The 23,459-nt window shown below is 41.7% G+C and overlaps 1 protein-coding gene across 4 annotated transcripts; it reads left to right on the top strand.

The window, feature by feature from the left end:
• The first annotated feature begins 23 nt into the window (after nt 1-23).
• zzz3 (zinc finger, ZZ-type containing 3) lies at nt 24-22,912 on the top strand. 4 transcript variants are annotated; one of them, XM_026149058.2, is made up of 12 exons: nt 24-159; nt 9,211-11,452; nt 15,356-15,494; nt 15,715-15,862; nt 15,966-16,078; nt 16,810-16,881; nt 17,416-17,517; nt 17,834-17,929; nt 18,622-18,771; nt 19,904-20,038; nt 20,455-20,555; nt 21,169-22,912. In XM_026149058.2, exons 2-12 carry the CDS (start codon nt 9,276-9,278, stop codon nt 21,311-21,313), a joined length of 3,378 nt encoding a protein of 1,125 aa, XP_026004843.2. In that variant the 5' UTR covers nt 24-159; nt 9,211-9,275; the 3' UTR covers nt 21,314-22,912. The 4 variants fall into 4 exon arrangements, with proteins under 4 accessions (XP_026004843.2, XP_026004845.2, XP_026004844.2 ...); XM_026149060.2 differs by lacking the exon at nt 24-159 and adding an exon at nt 371-606; XM_026149059.2 differs by lacking the exon at nt 24-159 and adding an exon at nt 1,123-1,263.
• Nucleotides 22,913-23,459: the final 547 nt, after the last annotated feature.

Genomic DNA, 23,459 nt, shown 5'->3' with positions numbered 1-23,459 from the left:
CATAAATTAGGAAATGTTGCAGAGTGAGAGGCACTCTAAAAATGTACAGGATAGTGTTGCATTTTGACGAGAGAGCGCTTGCTGCTCACACACCCCGACTAGTTGACTGGATTGAAAACATGGCTGCGGCCGAGCGTGCAGCAAATTTACGGAAGTGAGGTATGTGTAATTCTTAAGCTACAAAAGCTGTTTAGAAGTGTGCCTCCAGTTCGTTGCTTGTGGTGGAGCAAACGACAGAACCTGAATTTATTAGCCCACTCAAAATGTGTGTGACCGCCATTGCTGGCAGTACACAAATACATCGGCAAAGTTATGCGCGGAACAATCAGCTAGCTCGCCGAGCTAATGCCAGGTTGCTGCGGCTAGCCTCGGCTGCTAGCTGGTTACCAAGTGCTTGGTTGCTAATCATGCTACTTCTCAGTGCTGGACATATAAACCTCGGCGAAAACGTGTTAGCGGCGATTTCTTCCATCTACGTGCTGTCTTATTTGTGGCTTTAACGCCCCTGTCCGATGTCGCGCTAGCTAGCATGTGCTAGGTGTCAGTAATAGAGGGGCTTCATCAGGAATCGCCACGATTCTTCTCTTAACGGGAGAACTAGCACAGGTAACGTTAGCCAACTTGGCTAACTAGTCGAGCACAACAGAAAGAGGGGAAAATGTTCCGTTAGACTGCAGCACACTTGTCCGTTGAGTGTCACAGGGAGCGTGTATAATAATTTATAATTTAATTTTGCTGGTGCCACAGCCTGCGGCTTGGTGTCTCAAGTGTTAATATATATATATATATTTTTTAAATTAACCCCCGAGAGCTAACGGTAAGTTAGTTTTGTATGGTTAGCCCGCTAAACGGCATGCTAGGTCAACTGAGGTCTGCTTGGAAGTTGGAGCATGCTAACGTTTAGCTAATTCGCAATCTCCCTGTGAAATAACTGGGTTGTTTCTGTCCAGACGTGTGGTCGTGAGTTTTAATCGTGAACTTTTTTTTGCTGCAAAAACTAGTCTTCAACTCAGCCGGCTGGCACGTGCTGCTGCTGTTGCTGCGCCCCCGTCCAGTCTCGTCGTCAGTTTAAACAGCATCCTCGTGCCTCCCAACTTCGTGGGCTTGGAGCTCGCGGCAGTTGATTTAGCTGAGATGTAGGGATTTGAGCGATTCTCATCGGAATGTGCACCAGCACCACTTCGCGGATGTTTGGTTGCCAGTAGGCCCAGTGGAAGTGCTGAACTTCAGGTCGGCAGCGGAGACGATGAGCCCAGCAGGACGGTAAAATGGCACAGAGCTCGTTTATTTATCGGAAAACACATGCATCATACCAAACTCTGTTACCCACGTTTAGATTAGCTGGTTTGCTAACAGTTGAGTTTGCTCGTGAGTTGCGTGTTTATTATTAGTGCACAGCTTTGGGAGTTTACAGGCTTGCTATCTTAGTGAAAGCAGTGCTTCTTTATGTGATGGCAAATGAGACATCTGTCAAGACAGTGCAGGCAAAAACACCACGTGTTAACATAACTCTACAACCAAACAAGCGTTTTAGAGAGGGGCAGGAAGTGGGTTGATTTGAGAGTACAGTAACACATGGGTCCTCTAATTACATACAATGTCTTTCACACTCAAAATCTTTGCTTATGCTCTGGATATCTGTGAGTACAAATTGATCTCGGCGTGTCAAGATCGGTGACTGTACATTGCAATATGGTGTTAGTACTGTAAATAACACTGTCACACCTTACTGTGGTAAATTGGCAGCTGTGGGTTTAATGGCTGGTGTGTTTCTAGAAAGATCAGGAGATTAATACATCTTATTTCATGGAGAAGAATACATCACAGTCAAATGTTTATATAGGAAGCAAACATGAATCCCAACCATGTATCCTTGGCTGAGTCTACTCTCTCATATACTAGAGAGAGAAAATGCAAATTAACCAAAACAGTGTCTTCTTGTGGCTCTTAATCTGATATAATGGCTGTAATGCTGGCATGACTTATGAGCAGTTTAGTCACAGAGTGGTTTATCACCAAAAAAAAAATCTTTTTTTCAAGTGGGTATAAAAAGGTGGGTATAAAAGCTCGAAGCATCCTATAAAAGAGTTTCCTTTCCCTAGAAAGGTACGGTGGCGGCAGCAGCGTCTGACCAGCCGCAAATACGGACAGGTCTGCTGTCAGCACAGCCACTGATTTTTGTATTAATAAAGTCTAGCCTAATTGAAGCATGGAAGGAAAATTGGAAAAATGGTAACCGTGTAAGTTAATAGACACATCAGCATTGTGGCTATGTCATTAACACATGAGATTCTGACAGATTACTGCATATTCCATTAAATTCTTATGTTAGACATGCAGGAAAGGAAAGTTAAGGAAAGCAGGAAAGTTATAGCCTTATTTTTACAGCTGCAGCCTCTGTGGTGTTTAATTGTTTAAGAGCAAGTACAAAATAAATAACATAAATTCAAAGTAGGCTCATCCTTCTCAGATTTTATTTTAAGGTTAATAAGTACAAGTTGGTGTTCTATATAAGGATTATATAATTAAGACTTATAGAACAATAGAATCATTTAACAGTTGTCGCAATGGGGAAAAAAGCATGACTAAAGTTGATTCTGGTAACTTATATTTCTTATTGATTCTTATCAGGGCTCTTGAAAAACTTAAGACCCTCAGACTATCTTTACCCTGCGGTCTCAGGTTTCTTCCAGGAGTGGTGATCCTATTTTCTGTAGGATTTATTTGTCAGTATGTGGCAATTTTACACACGCTCATTTGTAATCTCCATCAAAAACTGCTTCCAAGCAGGTTTGGTCTGCAGCAAAAGTTAACACAGTGATGTACCCTGGGGAACGACAGACATTTTAAGCTTTAATATTTTTATATATGGCTGAGTAGCTTAATTTATAAAATATTGCAGAATTTATAGATTTCTGTTTTGGGTAGGTGCTAACAAAACCTTTAAAACAAATGTTAGGAGGTATAGGCTCCACCACGGAAGCATACACTGCCCATTTGCTTCTTGGGGTGTGTGTAGAAGCTGCAGCTCCACCATAATTTACACCTGTGTTATAATGACTGTTTTCATCAACCTTTTTACCGAAAAAAGAAGCACTTGTTGGAATGAACCTTATATAATTTTAACCTTGAAATGTATTTTAGCTTGTGCACAATTCTATTTTCAGTTGCAAATGTGTGAAGGTTCAGCTTCACGACTGCTTCACAGTCATAGCCGCCTTCAGTGTTTTCCTGTGGCACTAACAAGCTCTGCATTCTTTTAATAGCTTCATATGCTTCCTTTAGTATTACACTTTTATATCAGTGAATCCCAATTACAGCAGGGCAATATGACCAAAAATATTTATCACGATATACATTTGAACATTTGCGATAACGATATAACCGACGATATAATTGTCACGAGACAAAATACTTTACAACTCCGCAATTTTATTAGTGCAAATAAAATCATCAATGTATTTTCACTTAAACAAGCAGCTGTTTTTTTTTATGTGCATCAAAGTTATATAAAAATGTAACAGTGCAAATGCAAATTCCTGGCTGACAGTTTAACCAAAAGGCATTTCCAGTGGAAACTGGCCGACATATCCTCAGCACAACCGTGTATAACATCCACAAAACTTAAGAAGGTTATAAACACACAATACGGTAATATTATGTTGAAGTACAGCACGTATCACTCTGCGAGGCTCCTGCCTACGATAGCCGTAATGCTCCGACAATCCATCAAGCGGTGTGGCTTCACAGCTTAGCAAAGTCGTACTAAAACATTTTACAAATTTTCGAGCGCCGTGTACATAAAATCGTTTGGAGGTCAGTAAACACAACCAGAATTCAAACATAAGGCACACAGGATTATAAGAGGCACTGCCGATTTTCAGAAAATCAAAGGATTGAATTTAAGTGTGCCATATTTTCCAAAAAACACGGTAATAACGACGGCCCGCTAGCATGCTCTACCAAAAATAGTGCTTTGTTGTGTATCTGACGGACGAAAGCTGAACCAGTTCCACACCAGTGAAGTTGCAGCATTTTTCCAAACCAGTTCTGGTTCATCCGTTTTTATTCAACGATCCGCTTTCGCCCTTCTCATTCTGCGTCGCCGCCATGGTTTTTCCGCCATGTGCGTATGAAAACAAAGGCACTGCGCATGCATGTTTTACCCATATTCTATCGCGATATTTCATTTCCTTATTGTTGCCCAACATTATACCGGTATTACCGTGAACGGTATAATATGGCCCAGCCCTACTCCCAATTAGTTTGCCTTGAGACAAATCCAGGTGTGCCTTGGGATTTTGTGTCAACTATATTGTGATGCATGGTTCTTTTCGCACAAAAAAGGAATGATCTAAATCGTAGGTGTCTTGTAGTTGCAGATGCTGAAAATGTGGTATCCAGAATGCTGTCATCTGACAGTATACAACTTAAAAGACAACTGGAAGATAGTACAGATGGTATGAAGGCTTGCCTTTTGGTGTGACTTGGTCATAAAATGTTTGAAAGCCACTGTTTTAGACTACAAGGGGAAAATACTGACATTAAGAAAAAAAAAGATGGACAATCAAATGTTTGCTTCATCCATTTTGCTGTGATGGAAACACTCAAATGGACCAGCAGCTGACTAATCAGATATATTTACTGGCCCCGGGCCATAGAGCCATTGGTTATGTTGAACCCTGCAACATAAACAATCTGTGAATTTCTGTCTCCTATAAATCTATTTATATTTGCTAGTTTTTGCAATTACTGATCTAAACTGTTTTTGTATTTTTTGAGAAAGTGTTTCTGGGCAGACTGTTTTCTCTTATGGAGCAGCACATACCTGGAATACTATACCCACAGAACTGACTAACATACTTTTTATAAATCACTGTTTCCTGGATAATCAAAAATGCTGTCATAATAGGAAGTGGTGTCATTGTAACGGTGACACCGCCTCTGGTTCAGTAGTCATGTTTGTGTTGTTTTCTGTCTGTGCTGTTTTGTAAATGATCTTTAACGTTCGTTTAATATGTTATATGGTAACATCTTTTAACATTCAAATAATTCTTGCTCTTTTCTGTTTGTTTTTGTTTGCTCTCTCTAAATGCAGTTAGCCTGCTGGGTACTGCAGATGAAAATGAAACAAGCCGTCTAAATGTGTCTCATTTGCTCATGTTAATGTCCCTTTTAAATAAAATAAACACACTTTAACTTGCACAGTGTTTATACTTTAGGAAATCACTGTTGTGGCGAGTAGTTTAATGCCTGCTAACTACAGGCTCCACAGCCAAGGAGAGTCATGTCATTGAGGATGTTTAATGTTTGTTATTCTAGAACGCCTTCGTCTGTACCCACTCGGTAACAGCCGGGATGGGAAAATACGCAAGTCACCTGATTTTATAACATTCCAGTCATTGCACTTCTGCTAGGCATGTCTGACTGTAGTTTGAACCTGATGTTGGGCAGGCTAGTCAGATTTACAATGTAATGACGACTTTAATTTAATAACTGTGGAATCTGGTACCCGAATGCAACATTGAACTTAATATTAACTATTAAGATAGGCCCTGTGAGTTAAGCCAGGAACGTGTTAATTATTAGGAAGGTGGAAGTGTGATCAAATGTTTTATAAAGTTATTCAGCCCAGCTGTAGCACTAATTATTTTTGATGTAGTGATTAGCTTTCCTAGTTTTTGGGAGCAGGTCAGATGAGCCGGCTTAATTAGTTTTGTCGTGTTGAGTCAAAGGGTGAGCGCTCTGTCTGAAAAAAACCTGCTCCTCCTGCTCCCCGTTTTCTGCTTTTCTTTCTCTTTTATTATATGCATGGACAAATCACATTAGTTTTCTCAGCTGGGCTCTTTAGCAGAGTGTGAGTAATATGTGCATGTGGTAGTGTTCATTTCAGGTGACTATTGTTAGCTCCCTGAAGGAGTATTATCAAAATGTATTTGTAGCCGGAGTAGCCTCTGTGGCTTTGATGGTGCTGTGTTAGCACAGTGTGGGAAAAGGGAGGGACTGTCCGAGTATGGGAGACAAGGAGCTTTTAAATCAGTTTTGACGGAGGTCGGCTCACAGTTTGATGTACTGGGAATTAATGTAAATGAGCACCTCGTCCATGGCGCTAATTGATGCGATTTGTCCCCAAGATATATGGCTACTACTGTTTCCCATCATCTATAAAAGGACATCCAGTGAGATCATACCTTGCTGAATGTCACTTTAATATGACCTCTAACATGTTGTTTTTATTGTCCTTGTGGTTAGATTTATTAGTTGGACCATGATGCAGAGGATGTGTCAGCAGCAAGTCTCCTAACTGGAGCAGGAACTTTACAATCTCCCTTTCATTAGCTGCATTTTTCTGTGGGCAATTATAACTTGATTATTAATACTTTGTACTTAGAGTAAGGTATTTATGTATTTGGTTTGGGGTTTTTTTGAAGTTGTTGATTGTGGAGTTAATTGACTTATTTTGTTTTAATAACTTTGTAAGACAACATAATCTAGTGTAAACTGTTTTTGTAATTACAATTTGAAAGCTCCTTCGTTGTTGTTTTTTTCAATGCTTCCATGACTTTTGTTAGATATATGAGAGAGAAATTGTATTAATTTGTTTCCATGATCTTTATGCAATATGCTTCATAAAAAAAAAAATGCTGAGAGAAACAAGAACTAGCTGTCTATATGTGTGAATTTATTAGAGATGCAGTGATCCAGTTTTTTGTATTACTGATTTAATAGCGATGCTTTGGGTCTCTGCTGATATCAGTGTTAAATTAAAACGATGGCCTGCCTGAGGAAGAGGCTGGGAATCATTCTTTATGTTTAATATAACATCAGGCTCGACTAAACCATTATTTTCCTAACTCCCTAATAGTGGCACTAGTTTCTCCTTTTCCCTCATGTTGCAATCACCTGTGAAAAAACAGTGGTTGGAGACTGCAGCATGACTAAAATTATTGCAGCTGTGTGCAATGAACTTCTGATCTTGCTGCCGTGGAATTGCTTCAAAGATGATGATGACGTCTGCAACCACTCACAGTTGATTGCAGTCTTCGAAGCAACTTTACTCAATCAAAATGATGATAAAAGAGCAACAAGTCTGCTATAAATTTGCGAATCAATTGGGTCAAGTTAGCATTTACATGAAATCTGTTTGAGACAATACAACAGTTCACTGTGATAAATTGGTGAAAATGGCAAATCCGTTGCCATCTATATACAGAGAAATTCACATTAAAAATCATTCAGAATCTCATAGATTAAAAACACGTTAATAAATACCTCTACAAATTGTGACATAGTTGCTGTGTGATGGCAATTTAACTACAAAATGATATCGGTGATTGGCAGTCTTGCTTTTATATAGGGATACTATCAGACTACAAACAGTTAAGTTTTGCCCATCAGTGCAGACTGACTCAGGCTGATTGCAATGTGTTGGGAATCTGTCTGTATTCATGAACTGTATGACAGTCTGCTAGGGTCCATGTGAAATTTGGTAATTTACATTATAATGCACAAACTATCCATGTGCACCAGGTGGTGAACTTGGAAGAAGGATTACAGGAATGAATACTTGGCTGTCGGGTCTCCAGTTTTCCGTGTCTGCACTTTAGTCTGTTTGAGAGTGATTCCAGTCAGTGAGAGTCAGACGACAATTTGTTTGGAGATAGGTTACCTTTGTAATCGACTTGCAGCCATAAGGGATTGCCTAGAGGTTGAGGTTCAGTCTCTGGGTGACCAGTTGGTTGCCGCAGCTACTTGCAATCCGACAGCAAACAGATTTTTTTTCATTGCAGTCACCAGATAATCAGGGGCTGAATGTTAGATTAAAAAAACCCACTTTAACGTAGAAAAAGTGCTTGTACAAATGTGCGTAATTGGGTGTATAAGCGCTTTGAGTGCTCAAGTAGAGTAGAAAAGCACTGTATAAGAACCAGCTCATTTACCATTTAGTTGCAGATGAGTTGCTATTGTATTTTCAATATAGTGCGGGTCAGCCATCACCCACACAAATGGATCACATCAGAGAGAGGTGAAGAGAAATATTAAGATGATTTGAGACTTTTTCTTGTATATGGAGAAAAAAATATGGGTAGACTTTAGGAAGACACTTTGCCTGATGTGTAATATTACATGTGTAATAACTAGCTACTGACGGTACTATGAACTATGTATTCGTGGTACTGCTTTTCAGTGGTTTAGGTCTTACCTGGTTGAGAGAACGTTTTGTGCAAGTCCTTTGGATTTCAGATCATCCTCAGCTTTAGTTTCATGTGGGGTACCACAGGGATTAATACTTTGACCTCTGCTTTTCTCCCTATATCTCATCCCCCCTTTACTCTATTTTTAAAAGGCACAAAATGGCTTTCCATTTATATGCAGATGATGGTTTATATGTAGAATTTTTGTTCCCAGAGGATTTTAATTTTTGTATGTTGTGATAAGTTTTGGAAGGATAGCAGCCTGTTGGCACACCTGTTATGAAGAGATAAATGGCCTGCAGTGTATGATGACAAAACAGTGTCTGCAGTGTTATCTCTGTTGAATTGGATGTGAGAATTATAGTGTCAGAAATCAGTCAACCTTTAAACTACATTTATTTTACTTGTGACAAAAAACAGAAATGCCTGCAAGGAGGAAATACATATTCCCTTGCTGTAACAGACATACACAATCTGTGTGATGGATTTTTTTTTTTTTAAACGCCTTGTTTCTGTGCTTGTGGTCTTTTCATATCTTAAAATGCTTGCTGAGCTGTAGTCACATACAAATGAGCCTCAAAGCTGTGCCATTTGAGGCGTGTGTACAGACTGATTGATCATTTAGGCACAAAGGAACATCTGACATGATTGTTTCCTTGTGCGAGTGTAAGATCTCCCCCCCTTTTTGAATTTATTCCCTGTGTACTGACCTGGTATAAGACATCTAGATTTGCCTGTGGACAGAAGGTGTTGCTTAGCTACAATGACAGAATAAATCAATACCCCTCTGGTGTGAGCAATGACCCGAGTGGTATTTAACAAAGGCCTTCTGGTACATGCTTCTGTTTGAAACACCACAGGGTACTGTTCATGCATTCATTTTTAGCATGCAAGTCCAGTGAAACCAGTCAAACTGAAAACTGTGATGTTAATGCAACAGTGAGCTGCATATGTTTATAGCTTTCAGTTGTTAGATTGACATTTAAGTGCAAGTTTCTCCATGTGTATCTTGCAGGTGCCCGCATTTGGCTGCAGAGGAGAGAGCACCAAGATGAGGAGACTGTAGGCACTCGCCATAGTATGGCCGCATCCCGTTCCTCGCGCGTCACAAGGTCATCAGTGGGGCTCAATGGATTGGATGAGAACTTTTGTGGTCGAACCCTCAGGAACCGCAGCATCGCCCAGCCAGAGGAGACCTCAGTGTCTCCACTGCCAAGGGCCCGTTCGCCCAAGAAGAAGCAGGACAACAAGCAGGACACCAAGCAGGAATCGAAGCATGACGCCAAGCAGGAGTCGAAGCAGGACAACAAGCAGGACACCAAGCTGGAATCGAAGCATGACGCCAAGCAGGAGTCGAAGCAGGACACCAAGCAGGAATCGAAGCATGACGCCAAGCAGGAGTCGAAGCAGGACAACAAGCAGGACACCAAGCTGGAATCGAAGCATGACGCCAAGCAGGAGTCGAAGCAGGACAACAAACAGGACACCAAGCCGGAGTCGAAGCAGGACAACAAACAGGACACAAAGCCGGAGTCGAAGCAGGACGTCACACAGGACGTCAAGCTGGAGTCGAAGCAGGACAATAAACAGGACACCAAGCCGGAGTCGAAGCAGGACGTCACACAGGATGTCAAGCCGGAGTCGAAGCAGGTTCCCAGACAGGATACCAAGCCGGAGTCAAAGCAGGTCGCCAAACAGGACGTCAAGCCAGAGTCGAAGCAGGTCACCAAACAGGACGTCAAGCCGGAATCAAAAAACGAGACAAAACAGGAGTCAAACCAAGACGTTAAGCAGGAGTCAAAGCAGGATGCTAAACAGGAGACAAAGCATGATGAGACACCGGACACTTATTCGCAGGATGGCCAACAACAGGCCTTGTTGCAGGGAAATGTAACTCACTCTGATGCTTCTCTGGTAGAGGCCGATCAATGGACCAGTTCCAGGAAGCGAGGCCAGTCATGTTTAGAAAAAGACATTAGCCCTGAAAAGTCAGAGAACTGTGATGGAGGGAACGGGGCGCGGGATGCCTCTCCTCAAATTAAAAGGGCCAAGCGATGCTCTCGCTCTGGAGAGTCTCAGGGACAGGAGAAGGACCCTGAGCTTGTGAAACCCGAAAGTCCTGACTCAGTCCCAGAGCTTAGCAAGGACAACAGTTGTGAGGAATTACCCAGCCAGAACTTTGCTAACACAGTTCCTGCCTCACCTATCCTCAGTAAACAGGAAGGTGGGCTCACAGGGGACGATGCAGAGGATGGTCATGTGGAGTGTGATGGGGCCTCTCAGTTCCCAAATGCCCACAAAGCTTCTAATGGACTCCGAGAAAATAACACAGAGGAATCAAACACGCTTGGTGAAAAGTCTAGTTCAAATCCTACCCCTGATACTAATTTCTCGTCCCTGCTCAACGGCAGTCAGACAGGGACTCCCTCATCCCCTGATCCCGCTGTGCCTTGTAGAAACTCTGTCCCTGGGCATATGGAGGTTTCTGGCTCAGGAGAATTGCCATCCTCATCTGCACCAATATCTGAGGGTGTTCTGGATGATTCTGTCCCTGAGTTGATAGTGGCCAAGGAGCAGGAAGTGGAGGAGATGGAGGTTGACGTAGTAGGTGACTCGTTCTGTCTGGCTCATGAGGAGCAGGTGATGGATAGCGAGAGCGACACGAATGGACGGCTGCTGACACCAGTGCAGGAATCTGTTGCCTCCACCTCCTTCTCCACCACTAATATGAACAGTAGTCCAATCCACAACAACAACAGCAACTCAGGAGAAACCACATCCCCACTAACAACACCCCCTTCCCCCACAGAGCCAGAGTGCAACCCTTCTATTTCCAGCACATCCACCTCTTTCACAGAGCTCTATGAACACAGATACACTCGGCGGACTTCACCCAGAAGGGCTGTGTCCAGTGGAAAAGCTTGCTCCTCCAAGCCCAGCTCTCCTCCCAGAGACAATGGTCCCTTGAGGGAAGAGGGGGAGGTGGTGGTTGGGCTGGAGGAGGAGGACTGCCCTATGGTGGAAGAGCCAGCTCCCTCAGACTCTATTGGCCACTCCAATGAGGAGCCGGTGTCTGGGGATCCTGGGGACAGGGCAGGTGGTGAGGATGGTGGATTTATAGAGGGGAAAGAGGCCGAACACAGCAAGGAGTTGACACAAAGCCAGGCTGTGGAGGAGGAGGAGGAGGAGGAGGAGGAAGAGGAGCCAGACGTGTATTACTTCGAGTCGGACCACTTGGCTCTTAAACACAACAAAGAGTATGTGGGAGCTCCCCTGTGGATTGTGCTCTCTTAATCTGTTGTTGATGTAGCTCTTGCAAATGTTTATCAATATATTTTTGATCAACCAGCGATGCATTTGAAGTACTGAGGGTTTTTCTTTTCCAAGATTATTCTAATGTTTTTAATGCTTCAGCATTTTAAAGTTTATATACAAATAATATGAAAACTGTTTTTGGATTTTGACTCTTTAAAGTGAAGTGACCCTATGACCTTTCCTTATTGAAAACCTCTAACCCCCTGGCTTGATACATTTGAGGTCTGAATAGGTAAAAATTTCACTATTTAGTTTTTTTTTAAAAAAAAGGCAAAGATTTGACAAGTAGAGCAATATTTTTCTTCCTTTTCTGTTAATGATTTCAATAACCCTTCGTTTCTCCTTCAAGGATGAATAATTAACCTTTGCCTGGCTAGGGTAACTTGTACTTGTGTTATCACATAGGAAAAGGATCCAGTCAGAACATGTAACTGAACCCTATAATTAACAGTCAGAAAAAGAGCAGGGTGGTTACTATATATCTTAAATTACAAATATGCTTTGTAGTCATCAAAAAACAAACAAACAAAAAAATAAATAAAGAACAGTTAGGTAAAAAGGCTAAACGAATAAAAATGGTCCCGATTAGAGCAGGGCGATATGACCAAAAATATTTATCACAATATACATTTGAAAATTTGCGATAACGATATAACTGGCGATATAATTGACACTAGACAAAATACTTTACAACTCCACAACTTTGATGGGGTTTTTTGCACTAATAATGTATTTTCACTTAAACAAGCAGCTGTTTTTTATGTGCATTAAAGTTATATAAAAACGTAACAGTGCAAATGCAAATTCCTGGCTGACAGTTTAACCAAAAGACATTTCCAGTGGAAACTGGCCGACATGTCCTCAGCATAACCATGTATAATATCCACAAAACTTAAAAAGAGGTTATACACACACAATACGGTAATATTATGTTGAAGCACAGTACGTATCACTCCGCGAGGCTCCTCCCTACGACAGCCGTAGTGCTCCGACAATCCATCAAGCGGTGCGGGTTCGTAGCTTAGCAAAGTCGTACTGAAACATTTGACAGATTTTCGAGCGCCGTGTACATAAAATCGTTTCAAGGTCAGTAAACACAAACAGAATTCATACATAAAGCACATGGGATTATAAGGGGCACTGTCGATTTTCAGAAAAATCAAAGGATTGATTTTAAGTGTGCCGTATTTTCCAAAAAACACGGTAATAACGACGGCCCGCTAGCATGCTCTACCAAAAATAGTGCTTTGTTGTGTATCTGACGGACGAAAGCTGAACCAGTTCCACACCACTGAAGTTGCAGCATTTTTACAAACCAATTCTGGTTCATCCGTTTTTATTCAACGATCCGCTTTCGCCCTTCTCATTCTGCGTCGCCGCCATGGTTTTTCCGCCATGTGCGTCTGAAAACAAAGGCACTGCGCATGCACGTTTTACCCGTATTCTATTGCGATATTTCATTTCCTTATTGTTGCCCAACATTATACCGGTATTACCATGAACTGTATGATATGGCCCAGCCCTAGTCCCGATTCTCAGCAGTATTCACAATGTAGGCCCTGTTCAACTATAGGGGAGCTTGTTCAAGTCTGTATGAAATATATAAGAATATAGCAGGGCAGTGTATCTCACCTATTTCTGGCTTGAGGTTTTTATCACTCTTACACAAGATATGTACAAAATACATATAAACATTGTATAGATAAGCCTTCAAAAGTAGATCTTGTACTGCAGTAATGTATGGAAACACCAAAGAGGAGCCTCTGAGTGCAAAAGGGCCAAACATAGTCAGTGACAAACAGCTCAGAAATTGTACTATAGTGCAATAAAGATGAATACACCCACAGAAGTCTGTGTGAAGATCCTGGTTGCATCACACGTTAGAATGGAGAGTTTAAAACAAACAAACAATACATTGTAAATATAATGAAAAGAAAACATTGAACAGTCTTTTTGGAAAGCAGATTACAAGTCTGCTTTCAAGCTTACAAGCTGAATTACTGTTGAAGCTCGTGGGTTTTTACACCGCCAACTCGCAGACAGAATGCTTAAATATGTCCACCAGTAATTGCGGGAACGTCTAACTATAGCTCCCGCCTTATTGTTTAGGTTTCCCATGTTTCAGCAGTTAATTTCCACCTTCAATCTGGGACTGTTATTGTGTGAATTAACTGCCACTTGTCACTCTTCCAAAGCCCGAGGAGATTGTAAAATTACTATGCTGATTGCTTCTTGTCATCTCTTCTCTCGGTACGTTGAGCTGTTTCTTAGAGAAAGGATTTCTCAGTGTTGATCTTTGTTTGTGGTTTTCTTTTTTTTTTTTTTTGTTATTTGTCCTGAAAGATGAGATGTTTATGTTGGTGGACATGTCCCATGCCGCGCTCAGTCAGGCTCTGCTAACTGCGCTGTGGCAGGTCGTCTGATTTGCTGTACATCTTCACAGGAGGAGGGGTAGAGGAGGACTTTGAGACATAATCTGCTGGGGTTCTTTTGTCTTTGAACACTTAATATCCGTAAATGTTTCATATTCGGATAGTGGCTTAGAATAAGATTTCACTGCTCTTGTGTTGCCTGATAATTTGATCAAGTTTCGGTGCCATGCCAAGGTTTGGTTGTGCTGAGTAAGGAGAATTTCAAAGCCTCCGATCAATGCAGCCAGGAGTCATTTTTAGGAAGGCATGACGAGGCACTTTGGAGTTGCTGAACGTGGAGAATTGGCACAAATTTGATTCATACATCTTATATTTGCACCAGTTTTGTGGATTTTGACGAATGTCTCTGTCCTAAACATATTAAGTAGATCCCTGTTCTCAATTATCAGACATTAACATTGCACTAATATTGTACAGGCCAGCTTTTCTTTGGCAGTGATGTTTGTCAGTGGACCTCGGGCCCAGTAGGTGGCAATGGAACACCAGACTTGTCTCTGGACACTCTCCAAGTGTCCAGAGTGGTGAGAAGAAGAGCCAAGTCTCCCTCAAAATGGATCTTCTCACTGCTTTCTTTTGCAGATTTTTTTTTCCTTTTTTTTAATACATTGAATCACAGTCGCTTAGTATCACAGAAAGTAGTTTTGATGCCACTAATGCATAGACAGACTGAATTTTCATCGATGCATAGATCAAGTGGATGCTGTACAAGCCAAGAAGCCCAACACAACTTTAAACAAAGCTGACTTCTGTCGTAGAAATTGTGTCCTGTGCATTGATTTTCATTCATGTTGTGTTAGTAGAGATTGATCCACTCTGCTCCACTGAGCACCTGCATTACTTTATAGCTGTGTAGGATGCTGTCACGTTCCTGTCAATTCCTGGGGCTCTGCTCGCACTGTAAGGACTCTGAGTCACTAGCACAATTAGTCATTGACAGCTCAGTTTGCAGTTCTCCCATTGCCCCAGAGAGTGTGAGAGGAAAGGTCACTCAAGGCTCCTGAAGTGCTTCAAAACCCAAATGTTTGTCATGCACAGGTTTTGATATCTGGTCTGAAATCTGAGAGATGTGCAGTTAGAGTCCCTAATGGGCTTCATTAGATCAGTAACTCTACACTTGTTAGGCTTTTACTATAGCATCTGGTTTAAGAAGATGCATAGTCTCCAGCCACTGTGGTGATAATCACATAGATGGAGTCAGTAATACCGTTTATATTTTCTTTGCAGAATAGGTTGGAACTTTTTGAAAATGGGTCATGTTTTGTGCAACTGTTTAGGTTCTCAGCAACATTGTTGAATTATGCATGGTGTGTGGTCTAAAAGTTTGATGCACTGCAGCATTGCAAGTGTCAGGTTAAATAATGTAAGCAGTGTCTTCCTTCTACTCTTGCCTAACCTTGCTCCCCACTGTGTCAGTTATCAAAGACTGCTGCAGACTATTGGAGTTCTCGAGGCTCAGCGCACGCAGGCCATCCTGGACCTTGAAACATTGGCGCGTCATCAGAGAGAGGCGCTTGCCGATCCCATCAGCTTTGTGGAACAGCTGCAAAAACGGGTAACAATGCCTTTGGTGCAGCTAAGTGCTGTGCACAAAGCCTGGAAGTGCACAGCAGAAAAGTAGCAGATTCAAGTGTATAAAGCATTCCCAGTAGAGTTTTTTTTTTGGGGGGGGGGGACTATAGTGGATGTCTTTTCCTCTCCTGTTGTGATGTGCTTTAGTAAAACTAGGCTAAAGATTCAACTTGACTTTGGCCCTTGATTTGTGCGATCCTCAGGTGAATCTAGGCTTGCCGTGTCCTCAGCATGTTGTCCAGCTTCCTGACATTGCCTGGGAGCAGTACACCTCAGGCCTCGGGGATTTTGAAAGAGAATTCTGCGACAAGAAACGGAAAACCAGGCGGCTAAAGTTGATCTTTGACAAAGGCACGTGTGAATGACTTGAGCTGTTAATAGATTGATTATCAAGTGTATGTGCATTTTTTTTCCTTTCTTGTTGTCAAAGGAAACATCTGTTCTCCCTATCCAGGTTTGCCTCTTCGACCAAAAAGTCCCGTTGAGCCCAAGAAGGAAGGTGAATCCTCCACAATGTACTCCCCTCTACCCACAAGTGACGCGCCCGAGAACGGCAGGCAAACGCAGGTACACCTCAGTGTCCTTACTAAAAGATTCTGCACAACACTCACAAGGTGCTGCCATCACAGCTGCAGTTATCTCCCAGTATATCATTAGTGCAGGTTCTGTGACATCAGTTTCTAAGAGCCGGAGCTGGTGAGTCACTGATCTCCTGCAGGTCACCCTACAAATCGTCACGTTATTTTACACCTCCTCCAACCTCATATTCTTACTTCTTGGCAGAGTTAAACATGCAGCGCATGTGAGCACAAAGGATGGTATCTATGGAAACATGAGGAGCACACCTCTCCCCCACTCCTCTGATTAAGTCTTATTCTTAGCCTCTGTTTTGTGTGTGCGTGTTTGTGTTTTCCCACATGGTATCGGCAGCAAGGTTTCACTTTTAATTGATTGCTGGGATTAGACGTGGCAAAGCACTTAGCACTAAGAAAACAACTCCTTGATTATTTCTGTTGCTCTCCCTGTTTATTTTGTGCAGACACATTAGCATTTTCTCAGACTACACTCTCTGAATCCTAACAGGATTTTGTTTGTCACTCAAAAGAGTTGGTGTTTTTCTGCATCCTCCCAATGACACATCTCAAGTCACATCTGACAGCCAGGCTTTCTCTGTCAAACTGACTGACTCAGCGTGCCAGGCAGTTCATATGTAAAGAGCTCTTCAAATGGTGGTGTGCCCATTATTTTTTGTCTTGTGTCAGTCTTCTAACATGGCTGCCACTTTTGTGCTTTGACAGATGATCAGGGGGAGGATTTGTCATCCAAATAAACCCGACACATTTAACCAGCTGTGGACTGTGGAAGAACAGGTAGGTAGCAAGAGTGTAAGAGCTCATATGTTCTGTAGCACGCTGCAACAATTTGTCATAAGAGTGGTTTAGATTGTTATAGGTTGATCGTCATAAAACTGGATGTTTGCAAGTAAAATAGAAATCAAACATAATTCAGAAAATAAATACTTAAGACCTGTTTAAAACTGGTACAGCGCTATTAATACGTCTTAATTTATGCACTTTATGTCGCCAAGTGCTTGCTCAAAGGGGATTATTTGATTGTTGGGGCTTTCTCTGTATTATTGTAGGACTTCATCATAAAATATAAAGCACCCTCAGGTGTCTGCTGTTGTGATTTGGCACTATGTAAATAAAATAGAATTGAATAGATTTAATTTAGATTTACCATGATTAGGTGATCAGTTCTATGTATTTTTCATTTATCCCCTCTAATGAAAAACGCCCCACCAAATAAACAAAACATGATTTTTGTCAACACATGTTAGATTTATTAAAAACATTAAAGAATGAAGCAATAATTTTAACCTGATGTTTTGTGTGTTTTGATAGAGAAAACTGGAGCAGCTTCTTGTTAAATTCCCACCTGAGGAAGTCGAATCCAGAAGATGGCAGAAGATTGCTGATGAGTTGGGCAATCGAACAGCAAAACAGGTGACGAAGAAAATGAGGATCAACTTCAATTAAGTTACATTTTATAGCAGCTTAGTTTAGAATATTTGTAGATGTATGCACCAAAAGATTTGATCTCATAGAAGCTCAAAAAAGCATCTTTCCTGTGTGTGTGTGTGTGTGTGTGTGTGTGTGTGTGTGTGTGTGTGTGTGTGTGTGTGTGTGTGTGTGTGTGTGTGTGTGTGTGTGTGTGTGTGTGTGTGTGTGTGTGTGTGAGAGAGAGAGCTCCTATGCTTCAAGCAGCTGCTCCTCAGTTGGAAATGATTAACAGAACCATCTCCCTTTTAAAACCTTCCAGGTTGCCAGTAGGGTTCAAAAGTACTTCATCAAACTGACAAAAGCTGGTATCCCTGTGCCTGGAAGAACACCCAACCTGTGCATGTACACTAAAAAGGTAACTCAATTACTACACCCCCCCTCTCATAGCCATACTGAATAAGTAATCTCATTGAAAGTAATGGTTTTGCCTTTGAATATTAAAGTTTATGCTGGGTAACTAATTCATTGTTGTCATATCAGCTTTCAGTTAAATGGTATTTTAATGATAAGAATGGGAGTTTGTGTGGCGCTCGCTGGAGACTGGATTAAACTCTGTGCCTGCTGGCAAAGATATGAACAGGGTGATAAAACGTGATGTTGAAAACGAAGCTTTTTATTGCTCTCAAGTGGACAAATAATGCAATGTCATCCATTTCGTGTTTGCCTCAAACATCTCTTCTGTGCTGCAGTCCCTCTGTACTTTTCAGCCACCGTATGCTGATATCACTGTAGATGTGCTGACAGTATCAACTAAGATTGTCTTCATTTTTTTTTTGCCATTTAGTAAAGCTTTTCTTTGTCTTGTGTTACAGCTGTTGTTTTCCATTTAAATTGGACATTATGATTACATTTGATTATATCTGGTTTTGAATGAACTACCACACCAAGACTATAACCACCAGGGATGCGTTTTATAATAGTATAATGCTAATTTCATTCATATTGCACAACCCTGTAGTTTAGAGACAACAAACATACTTAATTTGTTAACTGCTTGTTATATTTGCCTTGTTTACGCTCTTCTAACGAACCCTATTTATTCTCCAGGCATCCAGCAAGCGGCAGCATCACCTTAACAAACACCTGTACCGGCCGTCCACCTTCCTGACCTCCTACGAGCCTCCAGTCTACATGGATGAAGATGATGAACGCTCAGCATATTACAACAGTGTGCAGGACCCTTCGGCTGATGATTCGGTCAGTCTTTTGTCTTTCAGTGTGTTTTCTTCTTTCAAAGGTTTATTGTCTTTCTTTCTTTCTTGTGACTTATCATGTTTTCACTGATTCTTCCCATTTTATTTGTCACTTTACTGCATAATGAACCTCATGACTCCTCCTCTTTTCTGTCTGTTTACAGTCTTACCCTCTTCCTTCTCATGTAAGCAGTGACCTGTAGGATAAAGACTGCTAAAAGCATGTGTTACGGGCTTTTGGGAATTTGTTTCTATACCTGAATAGTTCATTTAAAGCGGTTTTAAATAAAATTACTGCACCTGTGTTCCTCTTCTGCTCTCGTGCGTATGCTTTTTTAGAGACTGTTCTTTTTAGCTCCACTTTAGCACATTTGGGTGAAGGGAAGCATTTAACTCTTGATTTTTACTCTAATCACGGCTGCTTGTTCTGTTTAAAAATGCCTAAATCAGAGCAGGGGACCTGACCAGACTTTCCTTTCGTTCTGTTTGAACTGCGCAACTCCTGGTGCTCGCCATTATCCAGGAGCTGACATTTCTTTCTCTTGCCTTTGATGGCAGTAACCTTTTAGTGAAACCAGGTCGCTGCAGCCTGCTGAGTACACAGGCTACCGTCTCCATCAGCGCGTTAACGAAACCTCTGACACCGCCGGTATGGAGTAAAGTCAAAAAGGTGTTGCCAGCGTGGGTCACAGTAATTTCTCGCTTCACCAGCTTGTCTTTTATTTTGGTCGCATTTGCAGGAAGATTGAAAGTCTGCTGAGAGAAAGTGCGTCGGCAGCCTAACTGGACTCACAAAGCTGTTCCTTGTCAAAACATAGAAGTGTGATGCTTTTGTTGTAAAATAAAACGCTGCATTTTGTTTGCTTTATTCTTTTCTTCATACAAATAGCTGGAGGTAGCTGTGTCTTTGTAAAGGACACCATGTTTTTCACTCTTGTTCTTTAGGCTGAAAGACAGTATGTACTCTCTTATCGATACGTTGCTTGTGTCCAGCTAAAATTAGACTGATCGCTGCGGGCTGTAAATAAGTCTGCAGGGTAAAAAGCATCTAGATTAGATCCTTGGAGTTGTTGAGGAAATATTATGTACGTGGTTTTCCTGATGACTGTCAAACAACATCCTGTTTGTCTGAACAGGATGAAGAGAGTGTACCTGTGGAGCTGAGAAGTTTGCCAGAATACAAAGAGCTTTTACAGCTGAAACGTCTGAAAAAACAGAAGCTCCAGGAGATCCAGGAGGATAAGACTGAGATCCGGCACATAGGCTATAAGGTAAAGACTGCGCCGTGATGACATTAAGATCAGGAATCTGCATATACATGTTCCCTCAAAATATTATGCATTTAAGTCGCACCCTGAGGGGGAAATAAATTCAAGTTGGCGGCAGAGGAAATATTTATTTTTTAATGTGTTATCATAAGACGATAAATAAACTGTAACAACTATATTTTAACAGGTCCCAATAGAACTACTGGAGGCTGTGAAATATTGGAAGTAGTTCTGCCTAAAGCTTTAAAATGAACTTAAGAAATGTGCACATTTTAATGGCATTGTTGAATAATAATTCTTTTAATTACTCCAAGGCCTTCAGAAACAAGTTTGTAGTGTAGAGAAGGTGTTAATATGTTCATACTTTTGTGGGAGTGTGTTCTGTGGACGATGAATATGTTTGTGTTTGTTTTGTGCAGTGTGACGTCTGTGGTATGGAGCCCATCCTGGGTGTGCGGTGGCACTGTCAGGACTGTCCGCCTGACAACTCTGTTGACTTCTGCTCCAACTGCTCCGACTGGTCAGCTCTACTTCCTTTATTACCAAACAGTCATACACAGTGCTGGTCGCTTTGCACCATGATGAAAATATTGCTGACATTTTAACACATTTAACATGGTGGAAATGAAAACACAGGATGTTTTGCATTTGTTTGTGGTATGCCATTCACTAAATAACATTCATCCCCCCACTAAAAGCTAGTTTAAACTGAACCCCATTTTTGTTTCATTTTTTAAGGTTTTCCACAGAACATTTTTAGGTTCCTGCAGTCATCATTGACTTTGCATGTTTTTCTTTTTGTACACTACAAGTTAATCTCACAGTACAACACGTGATTTACCTGTCTGATGGCGTGTAGTTACCATAGATGGTAGATGGAACGCAAGATGGCTGTAGTTCGTGGGTCTAAAAAAGAAAGACAGTACTGAAGTGCCTTAAACGTGCATTTCTTTAAATAGCTACTGCCACAGTGGCAGTGTAGTTATAAAAAGGCTTCCAGTTCTATATAAATCTATGGGGAAACAGCCCTCAGTGAAAATTTTCCAGTGTGAGACCCAATATGTCAAAGTAAATGTACTTGCTGGAAAATTGCTTATATGTGGTTCTTACAGTATCATTTCCTTATCTTCCAGCTTGTTCAAGACTGAGACCCACAAGCCTAACCACCACCTGGAGCCAGTGTACCAGGCAGAAACCTTCCTGGACCGGGACTACTGCCTGCCGCAGAGCACAGGTTACAACTACCTGGACCCCAATTACTTCCCAGCCAACAGATGACAGGGTCCCAGGCACCCCTAGCTTCAGGCTCTCTCCACATATCCCACAGGCCACTCTGTGCATGGCTCCATCCTTCAAGTCCAAGATAACCGCTTAACCCGCCGCCAGGCAGGAAGGCCATTAGGCAGGCAGACAGCCGGGGTCCTCAGAGCAGACCAGTGCTGCTGGTGGGGGGGCTGTTGGTAACTGACCTCCCTGACTTGAGCAAAGGGTGGCCATGACGGTTCCTCAATAAATATTTCAAAAAGGAAAAAATAAAGAAAAGGGGGGGGGGGGAAGCCCTGCTCAACCTCAGCCAGGTTATTCAACGGATCCGTGATTTGAAAACGATACACTATTTTTAAAAACAAACAAAAAAAGAAAATAGAAGGCACACGACATTCCCGAGCTCCGTGACTCCAGCAGGGCTGTCCTGTATCCCCGTTTCTCCCCCCCATCGCCCTCCAGTTACCTCCCTGTGCTGCTTCAAAACTGGAGGATTGATGATCAGTCTGGTGAAGCGCCACCTAATGGTGATGGGTGGCCAACCAGCACGTCATAGTGGACTGTGAAGTCATCAACTGAGATACACATAGGTGGTTTTATGCGTGTATGTGGTCTCTGTGTTATGCAAGAGTGAAAATGTTCTAGCTAGGTATCCGTAGATTGAGTATTTATGAGCCGCGGTGTCCTCAGCAGACGTCTGGGGTGCTGCAGGTGAAGTTCAGCAGACACTGTGGTTGAAGCCAGTGTTTTTTGTTTTGTTTTTGTTTTCATTTGTTTTCTTCTTTTTTTCCCCAGGCTGCAGATCCACATTTTGTTCTGCAGACAAATCTGTATGTGTTAAAACGGATCGAGCTCCCATGTTTCAGCATGGAGCCATCACGACCACTGTCACACAAACGCTGCTCTCTACACCCCCTTCACCTCTCAAACACACACAGATAACAAACTTTCATCTGTTTCCCTTTCCTTTGCTCTCTCCACTAAAACATGTCTAACAAGAAGCACTACAGCACGGAGAGCAAACATTTCCGAAGGCAGGCGTGTGAACGGAAAATACACAACAAACACCTGTTTTCTTCTTTTTCCGCCCCCAGTGTGTGCCGTTGTTGATCATGTTGAGTGTACAAGTGTATGGTGAAAAGTAGCCAGCGCTAGATGCTGTGTGCCATTTTTAAGAGAAAAAAAAAAGAGGCTGTTGTTTTGGCGTGGGGGAGGGACCTTTAACCTGGCCACAACTTCTCCCTTCCTGCGTGGCTCCGTTGACCCACACTGTCCTACTTTATTGATCCAGTCATCATGGCTCTAGATCTTTAATTTTGCAGTCCACCTTAAAGGTCCATTTAAAAGATTGTATTTTTATTAATCTATTTAAAAAAAGATAAATAATTGAGGTAGTGGTTGGTGCACCACAGTGGAGCAACCCACACAATTTTATACACATAGATTTTGTTGTGCTTGAGTAGACACCATTTTGTATGGTTTTTGTCTCTTTCCCTCACCCCCTTTGCCCTGCTTCAATATCTGTGTATAACAGTCTGTTCTTATGTAAAAAAATAAAATAATAATGTTAAAAAATGCTAGGAGAACCGTGGAAATAAAAGTATGTGAAAATAAGTTTTTCTATATCCGTGCTTCCTCTGTTATCAGCCATCAAAGTCACCCTGAGTTTGGCTCAGCAGGATTAATCTGTGTTTTTCTCAGTTTTATATCAAACCCTGAACCCTGGCAAACTGGTAGCAAATTCTTCACATCATTTTTAGGAACTAAGTAATTGATTTTGACTCTGCTAGAATAGCTTTAGTTGATTCACGGTTCAGTCCTCACACACCCTTAAACCCAGCTTTCTTCTGAAACGGCTGTTTTGAACACCGGGTGGGTGTGGCTTCTGTGCTTGGGATCACACAGAACCAAGAGTAGATGAACTAGCCTGAATCCTGAGCGTTTTGATAAATCAAAGGGACCCTTAGGAGGGCTTGAATTTTAGCTGGCTTATAAAGTGGTGAGTACAGTTCTAACAAATGAGGAAAAGAAGTTATGAGTAAAAATATGGATGGATAGATAATCACCCAAGAAGGAAAAAAGCGCAATAAAAGCTCAAAATGATGTGTATTAAAATTCTAGATTATAACTGTCACATTAAGTGGGGTTGGATGCAATTTTA

This window comes from Astatotilapia calliptera, chromosome 18, assembly GCF_964374335.1.
Source record: "Astatotilapia calliptera chromosome 18, fAstCal68.1, whole genome shotgun sequence".
NCBI classification, from domain to species: domain Eukaryota; kingdom Metazoa; phylum Chordata; class Actinopteri; order Cichliformes; family Cichlidae; genus Astatotilapia; species Astatotilapia calliptera.
Note: the sequence above shows the minus strand (reverse complement) of the source record. Positions and strands in the feature narration are given on the sequence as shown.

Bases quoted from the DNA above. Each gene is read 5' to 3' on its own strand.
- zzz3 (XM_026149057.2), top strand. From the start codon at position 4,406: ATGCTGTCATCTGACAGTATACAACTTAAAAGACAACTGGAAGATAGT. The intron at 15,863-15,965 runs GCACGTGTGAAT...CTCCCTATCCAG, and splicing joins AAAGTTGATCTTTGACAAAG to GTTTGCCTCTTCGACCAAAA. The intron at 16,079-16,809 runs GTACACCTCAGT...GTGCTTTGACAG, and splicing joins AGAACGGCAGGCAAACGCAG to ATGATCAGGGGGAGGATTTG.